The 12,810-nt window shown below is 55.5% G+C and overlaps 1 protein-coding gene across 1 annotated transcript; it reads left to right on the top strand.

Annotated features, from left to right (window-relative positions):
• Nucleotides 1-5,479: 5,479 nt before the first annotated feature.
• On the top strand, nt 5,480-7,170 carry LRP88_00745 (bZIP transcription factor; the record flags this gene model as incomplete). Its single annotated transcript, XM_083237450.1, has 3 exons — nt 5,480-5,528; nt 5,622-6,263; nt 6,323-7,170. The coding sequence occupies 3 exons, from the start codon at nt 5,480-5,482 to the stop codon at nt 7,168-7,170; spliced, it is 1,539 nt and encodes a 512-aa protein (XP_083105955.1).
• Between the last annotated feature and the right edge of the window lie 5,640 nt (nt 7,171-12,810).

Raw genomic sequence — 12,810 nt, forward strand, 5'->3', positions numbered from 1 at the left:
CAAGACAATTGTCTTTAGGGTCATCCATGCAAACTACCTTACAGAACTACAAGGCAGCGCAGCGCCACCAGATAGACCACGAGGGCGCAATCTCGTAGACGCGCAGCTGAGCTCCACCCCTGGCAAGACTTGTCGGGATACGGGGTACTCTATCGGTCGGGGACTCACTCGCTCGCAGCCAAGACCCCATCCATGATGGACTAGAGGACGAAATCCGATCCTGGCTCCAGGAACCGTGGACCGGGTTGCCCAGTGGATGCGTGTAAGCCCCTGCAAGCGCCGCAGGATACGTGAGCGGAGCAGACGACGGCTCTGCCCCATCGCCAAGCTATCTAGTTTTGCGCGAGCATTCTTGCCCTTGAGCCCTAAGGTGTTGAAGGTCGAGATAGGGCAGACGGACAGTCGGACAAGTGTTGGTAATCAAAAAGCCTGGGCGGTATCACGGATTTGAGCTGGTCCCGCGCTCGCGGTAATCGGTGGGCGAGGCAGACGAGACGACTTGAGACACGGCAGTGGGACTGGCGATGGCAACAACGGGCAGATCTTAGAGGCCAGATGGACGTGAGAGGCGCATTGTGAAGCAAGCCAACAGAGATGAATGCCGCTGGCCCGGAAATGCTATGCTCCGCGAAGGCGTCTAACCTCACGGAGCGGGACCAAGCCCCGTCAGAGAAGAGACAGAAGAAGGCATCTCCAGGGTCTGAATGGATTGGGCATGTCCAGATGAAGAAATATTACGGAGCTCTCTGGCAGAGCCAGATCAAATCTCCAAACCAACCCAGGGCGGAGCCCGCGTGGCCCAACGCATTCCACAGTTGACCATGGGCCAAGACCGTCCGGGCCGGACACAGATGGGGCATGGACGGGAACCCTTGGGAGATTATTTGCCAAGACCACGATGGACACGACGACGCCATGAGAATCAATTCAATAGACCAGAACCGGGCGGACGCATCCGCGGCGGCCGTCTTGGCCTAGAGAGTTGAAGCAGACGGGGTGCTTTTTTAGGTCGAGACTTGAGGCTGGACCCTTGATGATCGCTGACTGGGGGGAGACTGGATTGGACTGGCTAGATTCCGAGTGAGATGTGAAAGGGACAGTCAAAAACGCCCAATCAACCCTGAAGCTGAGCCATCACGCTGCATGAGGCATTGGTCATGGGGTTATTGCGCACCGCCGAGAGGGCAGGGTCATATCATCACCATGTAGAGCTCAACAGACTGTGATTTAAAAACAAGCAAGGGCAAATGTCCCAAAATGGGCAATAGACCCTGAGAGCAGGGCCCTGTCTAAAACAAAACAAATCAGAAACTTGGTAGCACAAGGGGCCCATGGAATTGTGGCGGGCGATCAATGGACCACCTCCCAAGCACGCAAGCCATCAAGCCCTCCGAGTGGTCCCAAGGTCTTGCCTGTTGGAGTCTTATTTCCTGGGGTAAGATACAAGTTCAGAGAAGAGAGAATTTGTTTGCTTTTTTCTTCGCCTCTTTCTCTCCACGGATCCGCCGCGCGTGCGAGAAATGTGGGCTGCTATGGCTTTTTCTCGGGCAGGGCACCGGGCACCCACCCTTGTTCGCAGAAAGCCGATTTCGTCAACGGCAGCCATCTGGGCTGGTTACCACGTTGCCGGGTCGCCTTGATGTTTGAGGATTGTGTGTCTTGTGTGTGTTGGTGGCGCAACTCATCACGGAGGATTCTACTCTGTCTGGTTGGGCATCTAATAGACCCTGTCCCTTGGTGTTGGCTATTGAAGAGGACATTCACATCTTTACAAAGACATGGATGATTGAGCATGCCTGGGAGGAGGGGAGACGAGGGGGCGGTGGAAGCCAGCCATGGGAGCAAGGGACCCTTCAAGCGAACGTCATGATGTACGGATTCATCCATGGAAGCGGCATTGGACACGGCAGAGAGAGATAGAAGTCAAAAGGTACGGAGAGCCGACTCAACCTCAGCTGAACCTTGCAGAAAACGGCTGCTCGAGGCGACCGAAATTACCGAAATCTGGTAACTCATTCCCGTGGTGCATCTTTCCCGCGGTGCTGTTTCCCGTCCATGTCCATGCGTTCGGAGAGGGCGTTGGATTACTAGACTTTCAAAAAGGGTGCTTGCTCCGTCCCGTGATGGATGACGCCGCACCCAAAGATGACGCCATGAATGAGAGTTTGCCGTCCCGTCACAGCAAAAGCAAATCAAAGAAGAAGCAAATCAAGGCACCCGCCCCCAAGCCCTCTTTTTCCTTCGGCGAACGAAAAGAACATTCTACTCAAGCGCAGCCATCGTGCATGGAAACAAACTTCCCAATCAGCGCGGGCGGCGGCGGTGGGGGGTTGGGTTTTTTTTCCAAACAGAAGCATCGAACAGAAAAAAAAACGGGGGCTACGAGACGGTTACCTCCCGACGATGGATGATGATGATGGTTGTGGTTTTGAGTACGACAGTAAACTCGAGTCCGGTGCCGTCTTCGCCATGTGCGATGCCGGCCACCCGCCCGATCTCCGGCCCAGTCGCCACAAGGACAATCACGTAGTGGAAGCTGGATAATTCCGAGCTTCGTCCATCGTTCTGGAGGAGGGGGGCGCACATGGCTGATGGTAGGATGGAAATGTTTCGGGGACTTCTGTTGTATGGATGGATGAATGGATGGATGGATGGATGGATGGACGGCGGGGGGCTACTGTACGAAGGGAGGCAATCCCTTCGGATCACTGCCATGCGTTATCAAGAGGAAAAAAAGCCTGCTTCAGGAAATGGGCGCGGCAGAGCGCTCGCGCGTGCATGAGGCAGGGGAAAGACAAAGATGGATGGATGGATGGGCCATGACTGGCTGTCACTCTGTACGTATGATGATGCCTGATCTGCAAGGAGATGCGGCTGGGATATCTCTGGCTCTGGCGCGCCTGTCCCTCTCTTTCGCGGGGAATCCGAAGAGGGGATGCCATGGGAGATTTTGTTCCCCATCCCCATGCCAATGCCATGTGCAAAGGCACAGCAACAGACCGCCAGATGTGCAGTAATGATGACATGGGGAGGAGTGGATGATGGGATCGACGTCCTGGGACTGGCTGTCTTGCCGGGGGACCGTGTTCATGCTGTAGAGTAAGGTAAAAGCATGGAAGATAGTTATCCGTAGGTAGTTACTTGCATCTTGACCAGACCAGACCGCAACGCTCCCACGTTTCTGCTGGTGAGATGGCCGATGTGTTGCATGTATCTCTGACTTGCAAGGCGCCTCACGCCTACGCCTACGCGCGCATGGCTTTACGCCCTACACGCTAATGAGTACAGTACCGCCTGGTGTTTCTTACTGCAACTCAACTCTCCTAGGGCTCTTGCTCATCACTGTCGCTCGCCCAGGTAGGCCCTCTTCCATGCTCCCCGCTATCCCCTCGAGGGAATGGTCGACCTGCTATTCCCCCTGGTCCAACGTGCTCCACCAGCTAATTCTCATCCCAAAACTCCACTCTTTTCTTCTCCTCCCCCCTCCCTCCTACAAGGACAGGCCGTCGACCGCACGACGCGCTACTCGCAAGCCACCTTTGGTAGAGCCACGGCCCTCCTTCTTCTGACGACCGACCCACGCCCTCCTCGACTACGCCGGATATCGGCTAGGTCTCCTGCAAGCGGCCCAAGGCCAAAGTTTATTCTCGCAGCGCTCACAGTCGCAGTAGCAGCACCGCACACCCGCCTTGGAGAGGGGGCCACGACGGTGTCATGGCATTGCCCTGGAGTTCTCCGCTAGGCGCTGTAACCCGTCGACCATGGATCCTGATGGGCTTCTAGGGCTACGGCCTGCCAGCCCCAGTCTACGTCCAGGGCGGCCCTCCGCACGCCCCCGGAAAGGCCATCAGAAATCTGAGACATTGCACGCCCTTTTTGCCCTTCTTCTGGTTGCTGTTTCTCTCCTTCTCTCAGTGGCTTCTGGGACGGCAAGGCATATGGCAGAGACGCCATTTGCTCCGTGCTCTTGCTGCTCCACCGCCCAAGTGACATGTAGCTTATTGGGTTATTTGTCGGCTTCTATCCATACAGGGAAGCAATCGAGAAGCGGCGAACTGAACTCTGACTGCGGTAAAGGACGGACATAGGCGGGCATGCGCGGAAGCCGTGTGTACCTGGCCGTACTGCATACGATGACAGGAGTGGGCATGGCCTACAACCAACGTGCCTTGTCTACACCTACGGTACAGCGCTGCACCGCACCGCACAGCGAGAGCCTAGGACGAGGATGCGATACCCACTTCGCCCACAAAGCCTCCAGTATCCGTGGTCCGTCGAGCGGAGCCTCTCTTCTGGAGATGCGAGAGGAAGGGAAGGGTCCGTGAGCTTCAGTGGGGACACTCTCTTCTCCTCTGCTCAACCTCTGGAGCCATGATCCATGGAGGATGACCCAAGTCCCGCCATGCCCATGACCCGGATACATCCCCAGCCAGAGGACAAGCATTGTATCAAAACGCGGCCAGGCCAGGCCAGGCCAGGCGCAGCCAATTCACCTGGGGCATAACAGCGCAGGTCTAAAAAGAGGGCAGGAGAGGCAAGGGCAAGGACAGGGCTGTCGAGTGCATACGGAATACAATCAATGGCTTCTCTGCGAGACAGGCAGACACTCAAAGCAAAGACGACAAGAGCTGAAGTCTACTGTTCTGTTGCCTCCCCATCCGGGCTTGATCCGGGAGACAGGACGACGCATCCACAGAGATACAAGCCACCCCCGAAGGTTGCAAGAAGGTTGGTCCAGGTTTCTGGTCTGGTCTGGCGGGCTTCAAGGGACACACCACAAACACAGACACCTCACACATGGGGGAGACGGTACAAGCTCGACGTATCTGGTACACTGCCGTGGCGCACCGGACCGCGCTCGCTCAACCAGACTGAGGGGACCCACGCTGGACCTAGCCTTGCCCCCGATGGGCGATGGCGCATGGCCATGGCACACTACTGGGGTATGCCCAGGGATCCAAGGGTCTCCGAGGATGGCCCACCACCACGAGAGAGTGCCGTAGGTACTCCAACGACCAGAGACTACACGCCAGAGGCGCGGAGGAGGGAGACGAGGCCAAAATGCTATAACTAACACCCCTGGCCCGTCGAGGAGCCCAGGTCGATCAACTAGCTGGGCCGATCTCCATGCGAACACTTGCTCCAAGGCTCTTGCTCCACAGCTACGAATACCCTGCCTGCATCATCTAAATACTCCAACCTGGGACCTTGGGATTCTTTTCTTCTTCTCTTTGCTTTTTGCCAGGAGATCTCTTGGAGACTTGACATCTCTTATACACCTTGCACACCTACCACCACATACAACTCCAACACCAACACTACCAACAACAAGCCTTGGCTTATATCTAGTCGTCTGCCCCCGGGACTTGATATGACCCAGCAGAACCCCATGTCCTTTCGTCGAACAACCTCAGACCTCTCCTCCCCCGTCGGCGACTCTTCACCAACACACTACCACAACACCAGCAACACCGACAACATGGTTCGCTCATCTTCAGCAGAGCCCGCCAAGACCACCAAGCGGAAGGGTATGTCGATTGACCTCTGCTCGTTGCTTTTGGTGTCAAAAGCAACGAGGGACAATGACCATTGATCAGCACTAACACGAACCCCAATTCCAGGCACCCGAAGCGTCTCTACCCTCACACCCTCACAACTCGCCCGCAAGCGAGCCAACGACCGCGAGGCTCAACGAGCCATCCGGGCCAGGACCAAGGAGCACATTGAGCGTCTGGAGCGCGAGCTGGAGGAACTCAAGAGCAAGCAGAGCCGCGACCAGACCGTCCAGGAGCTTCTGCGCCGGAACAAGGCGCTCGAGGAGGAGCTCATGCGACTCAAGGAGACCATGGGCGTGTCCATGACCTCGTCGCCCTACTCCACACCAGGTACGAGAGAGAGGTGGCAGGTGTATGAGCATGCGCTGACAGCAGCAGTCTACGATGATAACCTCAGCTCCGGCAGCGGCGCCATTCCCAGCCCTCGCGGCTCACCCTTCCCTGGCGACTACAACTCCCTCCCCGACTATGGACAGCAATATGTCCCCCTCCCCAATAACTGCGAGTCATGGGCCAGCACAGTTCCCTGCCCCGTCCCCTCCAACGTCTCCAGCCCCTCATCATCAGCCGACGACTACAGCGCAGGCTACATCCCCACGAGCGTGCCAGCTTCGATGCTACCGTCCAACAACACAAGCACGTCTAGCATCAACGCAGTAGGCCACAAGGACGTGATCAAGATGGAGTACGAAGAAGTGGACCATCACGGTACGATCCCCCAAGGACTACCTGATGTGCGTCTAGGAGAGGAGGCTAATCACGCTCAGTGTCTAGACGCCGGGTTCCGCCTCAGCAACCCTTCGCTTCCGCCCGCCACCCCCCATACCTACATGCAACAGCAACACCACCATCAGCATCAGCAGCCCGCGTGGAACATGTATCCGGTCTACTACCCCCAGGCGCAGTCCTCGGTTCACTGAAGGGCCACCACACGCCGAGCTCCCCCGGCAGCTGGCCGGTGCCCGTCCTGACGACAGCGCCGGCCTGCCGCTTCGACGAGCTCCTGGTGGGTTTCCTTCAGGACTGCCGCCGCATGACAACCGCCGAGTCCATCTACCAGACACTGGGGCCGGCTGCCGTGGACGTGCGGTCTCTGTTTCGGAGCCACGACGCTCAGGGACAGCTTCCGTGCTCGCCTCACCCCATCACTGACCTGATCCGCAGCCTGGTGGACATTGCGGGTATGACGAGGCTCACCGAGAGGATTGCGATTTTTGCGCCTCTGCAGACATTGGTCTGCTGGCTGGCTCACCCCACGGCCGAGAGGCGAGCACGCGTGGGCGACGACTACCTACCGCGAGAGAAGCAGCTGGCGATCCGGCACCCTCAATGGATCGACCTCGTCCTCTGGGGCGGACTGCGCGAGGCCATGATTGACCAGCAAGAGGCGTACGCCACGGAAGAGTTCCAGCGGGTCTACTTTGACTCATTGCGCCTCATCAACTGGCCCTACCAGCCGCTCGACGGGCTAGTGACGGATCCCCAGACGGGCCATGTTGGGCTCACGGATGCCCTCATGGCGCACGCCATGAACGGGGCCAACTGGCGGCTGAGCGAGGCGTTTGCCCAGCGGTACCCTGAGCTTGTTGAGCTTGTCGAGGTGGAGAGCCAATGACTCTCTCACCCTTGATCCTTTCTCTTCTCTTCTCACGACATGTTTCTTTTTTGATCTTGACATTCTATCTCTCTTGATAATGACGGATCACATGCCTCGGCAGACTCTGTGGGGGAACACGGCACCACATTGTCGATCAAAGGAGACTGGACTCTCCGCCGCGGCAAGTCTCTTCTTGTTCAGTTGATGAAGCATCCACATAACAACATATTCCCTTTTTCATGTTTCCTTTCTGTCAAGAGGCCTGAGCAACAAAGGGCCTCTACTGAAAAGCAACCAATACTATATCATATCATATCACGAAGCTAGATAGAGGAGGAAGACCCACTACCTACTACTACTACTACCACTACCAACACCAACACACATCACCACCATCACCCACACTTTCACCGAGAACACACATGGGCACACACACACACACACACACACACACACTTAACGGCCGGGAACATGTACTGCATCTTACATCTTATGCCACTTTTATGCTATGGAGTTGTCTAGTTTTGGCGCGTCTTTTATCTACCGGGACGGGGCGTGCATTGGGAAACAACTACGGGAACTATGGGACCTTTTGGGGGAAATTGGCGACACGGGGTTTTTAGAGAATTGGACCTTTGTTACTCTTACGCATCCATTATTGTTGATTACGAACTTTGTTGGATCTTACTGGGGAAACACCAAAAAAAAAACAAGGGTAGACACCAAAGCAGCCAGCAAAATGAGAAAAAAATATCATGGGTACTCAATCAATACCGGAAACTTGACCCGGGTCCCCTTGGCCTGAATCTCGGTGATGACATTCCAACTGGCGGAACTCGAGCCAATTGGTGAATTGTAGGCAAGGTGTAATATGAAGAGAGAGACGACGAGGCTCTCTAGACCCAACTGCTTTCAGCCCAACCCCGGTCCCTTTCATCTCGATCGTCTACCGTTGGCTGAAAGAGCAGGGATTCTACTTGGGAGAGGGGGATCCCCCGCCGTCTGAACTTGTTTCTGTTACTTGTTGGAGGTGAATCTCCACTCCGGCAGACCGGGATGTTTAAACTGGAAAGTATTTGTAACTAGACAGGATGAGGAAAGGTAGAGCGAGACAAAAGACGCTAGGGCTCGTGGATTGCACGAGCTGGATGTCCTTACAAGGGGGGGGGGGAGGATGATCAAGAGGGGGAGGGCATCAAGAGTGGGGATTATTGTGTCCCTTAGAATGAAGGAGAGGAAAATCATTGGGGGCTAGTTTCTACAGTCAGAGTATTGGATAACAGAAGGGTAAGTGAAAGCTGTAGTAAGAGTCAAGAAGTTTGGGAACCCCCATCTACGACGCTGCAATGCTACCCACAAAGCATGGGACAACTTCCTTCGAAGCTTCCATTCCTCGCCCCCCCCTTTTACGTGTTCCGATAAACGTCTTTCATTGCTTCTTCTGCTGTTCGCCTCTCACATGGCAAAAAAGAAAGATCGATGACAGGACGTGCGTGCCGTTGCATGCACGCGCGCGTGGCGAATATCAGCACGTGGCCCGGTCGGATCTGAAGATCATGACATTTGGCCACCCTTTTACAAAGAGACGGTGACAGCTCTGAGGGTGTTGATACGGTCGCCTTTCTTCGGGTGTCCGCTAGTTTCGTGAACGAGGAACGAGGGCATGTTCTGATCAGTGCAGTAGAGAGAGATGCATGAGGCAAAAAACCACGGCGTTGGACCTTCGGGATGGGCGCAAAAAGCAAGACGCCCAACCTGTCGGCGCGACAGTTCTACTCTCAAAGTAAAAACGGCGGGTGGAACTTCGAGAAGCTGGGGGTTCTGCAACCTAGGGGAAATAATGCCCCGATGGGGTAGTTTACGGCGTCAAGGGTTTCCAACGTTCTTGTCTGTGTGTTGCGTGTTGGCTGGCTGGTCCTTCTGGGCGTTTACCATATACGGTAGAACCACAGCTGAGCTTGTCCAAGCCATCTTCATCTAATAAAACGGCATCTGCCGTTTCTACTGTACATCTTCCGCGTATAGTAGAGCGCTGTAGAAACAGGAGCCAACGCGGGAAGCGCCATGGCGTTGTCGTCTCTCTAGATTACAGCATCTCGTTTCCCTCACCACACCCAAAGAGAGAAAAACGCAAAGTAACGCCGGCGGCAACGGCCCTGTTGTCGTTGACCTGTGTCACTCACTCACTCACTCATTCGGCGGTAACAGTCGGCCTAGCATACACACAACACACACCGTTTCTTCGTGTATGCAGACATTCATATGCAAGAGCCATTTTCCACCAGAGAGAGACATTCTCTCAAGCACAAGATAGGGGAAGACCGAGAGAATTGCGCAAGAGCCATAAAAAAATTTCAGACCGTCAACTGAGCAACTCTTGCAGCAACGCTCGGTGCCATTTGCGTATGTGGCTTACAGGGAAGCACACGAGCATTCTTGCAGTCTCTTGTCACTCTCGAAACAAAAAAGAACGCAAAAGCCTCAAGAGATGTTTGACCTGCATAATCGCGGTGAAAGATTTGGGGTACGTACACATCCAGGGCTAGAAAACCTAGAAGGGGCCTGGAAAAGAAGGGTATTGGGGGGGCGTGTGAGGTTTTTGCTTTTTGTCCAGTTTGAGGATCGAAGCCAATGCAAGGCGAATCTGCAAGTTAACAACGCGCGAGGATGGCATCGGCACGTGTTGTGTGGACTGAAGAGACGGAAAAGGGGGGGCGTGTGTGTCTCTTTTGTTACAACAAGTCGCAATAGATTCATCCTGGTTGGACCGTGTGAGTGGGAACCAAAGAAAAGAGACTCCAAAAGAGTTGATGAGGAAGGGTCGTAGAGTTTGACGCTAGAAGGATTGCTGATGCTTCCATGAAGAGGAGAAAGAAGCAAAACAGAGGGAGAGCGTCATTGAGCAAGGGGGGGGAGGGAGGGCGGGGAACGGCTGAGTGAGACATTGATTCAAACTACGTCAGGAAGAAGAAGGAGAAGAAGGCAGAGAAGATGATCGAGAAGAACAAGAGGTCGAGAGAAAAATGGTGATGGTGTGCTCATCAGCGTGGTTTTCCGTCGTCTTGCCCTTTTCGGCCATCGTGAGGATGCAGACACACAGACACTTCTCTATGTCTCTGTATTTGTGTCTGTCTTGTCGGTCTCCCACTGTAATTACCAATGTAGAAAAAAATGTCGGGCAAAGACGGACGAGACGGGGATAGTCGGCAACCGGCAACGGGCCCAAGATTCGCCGAATCAGGGGGGGCGTGAAGTCGGTGATTCCCCGACACAGCGACCAGACTGGGGTGACTGTATGTGTTTTGTATCTTAGACGACATCCGTCGAAGGACAGAGAGAGATTAGACAGAAAAGAAGACGGCCCATTTGTCGATCATCGGCCCAGAGCCGACGTGCAGTAGCATCAGTTGCAATGACAACGACACAGCAGCAACCAACGTCAAACACCCCCTCAGAAAGCAAGTCATCCGTACTGTAGGATTCAAGATGGGGATCTCCTCTGTGCTGAACAGTTGGGATCATCCCTGGCGACTTCTTCCCCCCTCTCCGCTGACCGGGCTCAGAAAGGCGTGGCTTGCAGGGATTGCCTCTCCAGGGATTCCGTCGATCACAGCGCTAGGCAGGGGAGAGTTCACTGCCTGGGGGGTACCTGTTTTGTCTCGCACGCGTCAGGCAAAATCGCGGTGAAGAAGGAGAGTAAGATGCATTGAGCGAGCGAGGGATTGACAATCTCTCACAATAAGCATGTGAAGTCGTCATCTGCCGAACCGCCCCGGTTGAACGGCCGATTCAATCAACCCTTGCCTTCTCAATGCGTCGGACGCAAGAGCCATCAGGGGTCAGAGGGGAAACGCCAGCGTCCTGCAAGCCATGGCAGCAGGTGCTGAATCTGGCAAAGGGGAGCAAGAGTTGCGGTAGCAGGCATGTGGACCGATTGCTCGGAGAGGGACCCAATAGGGGACTCGCGACAGGGCTCCAACCACGTAAAAGCCACGAGGCAGTCATGGAGCAGAGAGGGTCAGTGACAGAAGACACCGAGACGGCAGAGGGGAGAGTTGACAAGGTCCTGTTCAGCTCGGGCACAGACAATTGGGTCATGGGGTACTCTGCAGTAGAGGCCCCTCCCCTTCATCTCCATCTCCATCTGTATGCATGGAAAAGTCCGTGGAAGTCTCCATTTGCATCAACCCCCAAATATCCGCTACGTAAAAGCTTGAGATCGAAAATCCTCCATTGGTCATGATCCGCGACCGACGAGATGAGGTGCTTCGCGCCCGGTGAGGCTTGAGAGTGACGGTGACGGGTGGCTTCAAGCTTGTTCGAGAAGGAAAGCCAAGACAGAGTTTCTTCTCTTGCTTCTCCCTTCTTTCGCTGTGTCCATGCCCATGTCCTTGGGTTGCGCTCACGCCCTCGCCATCCTCTCTCCCGGCACGTGGCCAAGAGACGCTTGGCTGCAAGCCACGAGTTTATTGCTGCGCTGCGAGGACACGGAGAGAAGGGGACTCAAGTACAGGATACAAATGCGACACTAAGGTCAACATGGCACCTCGTAGTTTTAGACTTCAGGTCCGCAACATCACGTCTGTCTCTCTCCCACCACACCCAGCGGCAAGCCATGTGGACGTGACACGCGTGTGTGTGCTGCGCTCGTGCTGGGGCAGACCCGGCTTGGCCTATTGCTTGCTTGGAGCAAGCTTCTCACGCACGGCACAGTGACGGTGACGGTGAGTGTCGAGGTGTGGTCGGTGACGTGCCCCCTTTGGTTCGGGAAGATGTAGGCGGTCAAGGGGGAGGGAGCACGGAGCAGATAGACAGCACAGCACGGAAGACGGTGAGTTTTCCGAGCCGTCACCGTTTGATTTAGGAGCCTGAATTCCGAAAGCCCTCCAGGTGGCTTTCCCGGTTCCCGGATTTGTCTTGTCACCTTGGACGGATTAGCCGCCAAGGGCTTCGAGGCTAACAGTCATGCGCTGGAGATCTCTCCGGTTGCGAGGCGAGGGAGGACATGAACTGATGACTTTCCCCCAGGCGCCACCTAGACTTCGACTCGAGGCAGAAGCCTCATGCTGGCAATTCGAGACTGGGCAAGTCTCGACAGTATCCGAGAACCCGATCACCAAGACGCCCGCCTGCCTTTTGAGATCATCTCAGGTGGGTTCCTTATGCCCCATTCTGGATACAGAGTCCACTCTGTCTGTGGCTGAAACCCTCCTCACACCCCATGCTCAAGGGCAACAACGCAGGGCCATGCTCAAGAACCGCATAGCCGGGAAGCTGGAGAGCCTTGTGCAACCTCACTATGCCACCAAGATGTGAGAGCCGGGTCGGCGGGTTGGACAGCTAGCGGTTTCACTCCGCGCGCCTCTGCGCCAGCCCTGCCCGGAACAAACCCCGACCAACTGACTGATACCATGCCGGCTCAGCGACAACATCAAGTCGGCTCGGGTAAATGTTTAGCATCATCGCGGATCTCTTCCCGGAGCCAGGTCAGGGCGTCCGCGATCCGGGGTTCATCCTGATTTAGCCTTGGGACGCTGAGCTTTTGTGATCTATCACGTCCCTTCGCTCCTCATGGCTTTCAGCGAGACCTCTTGGCGCGGCGACGGACTCGGGCGCGAGGACCAGCAGGCGGGACTCTAGCATGAGATGGCCAATGCA

This window comes from Fusarium phalaenopsidis (genome assembly GCF_050370095.1).
Source record: "Fusarium phalaenopsidis strain FUZ10S chromosome Unknown contig_32278, whole genome shotgun sequence".
Taxonomy (NCBI): Eukaryota; Fungi; Ascomycota; class Sordariomycetes; order Hypocreales; family Nectriaceae; genus Fusarium; species Fusarium phalaenopsidis.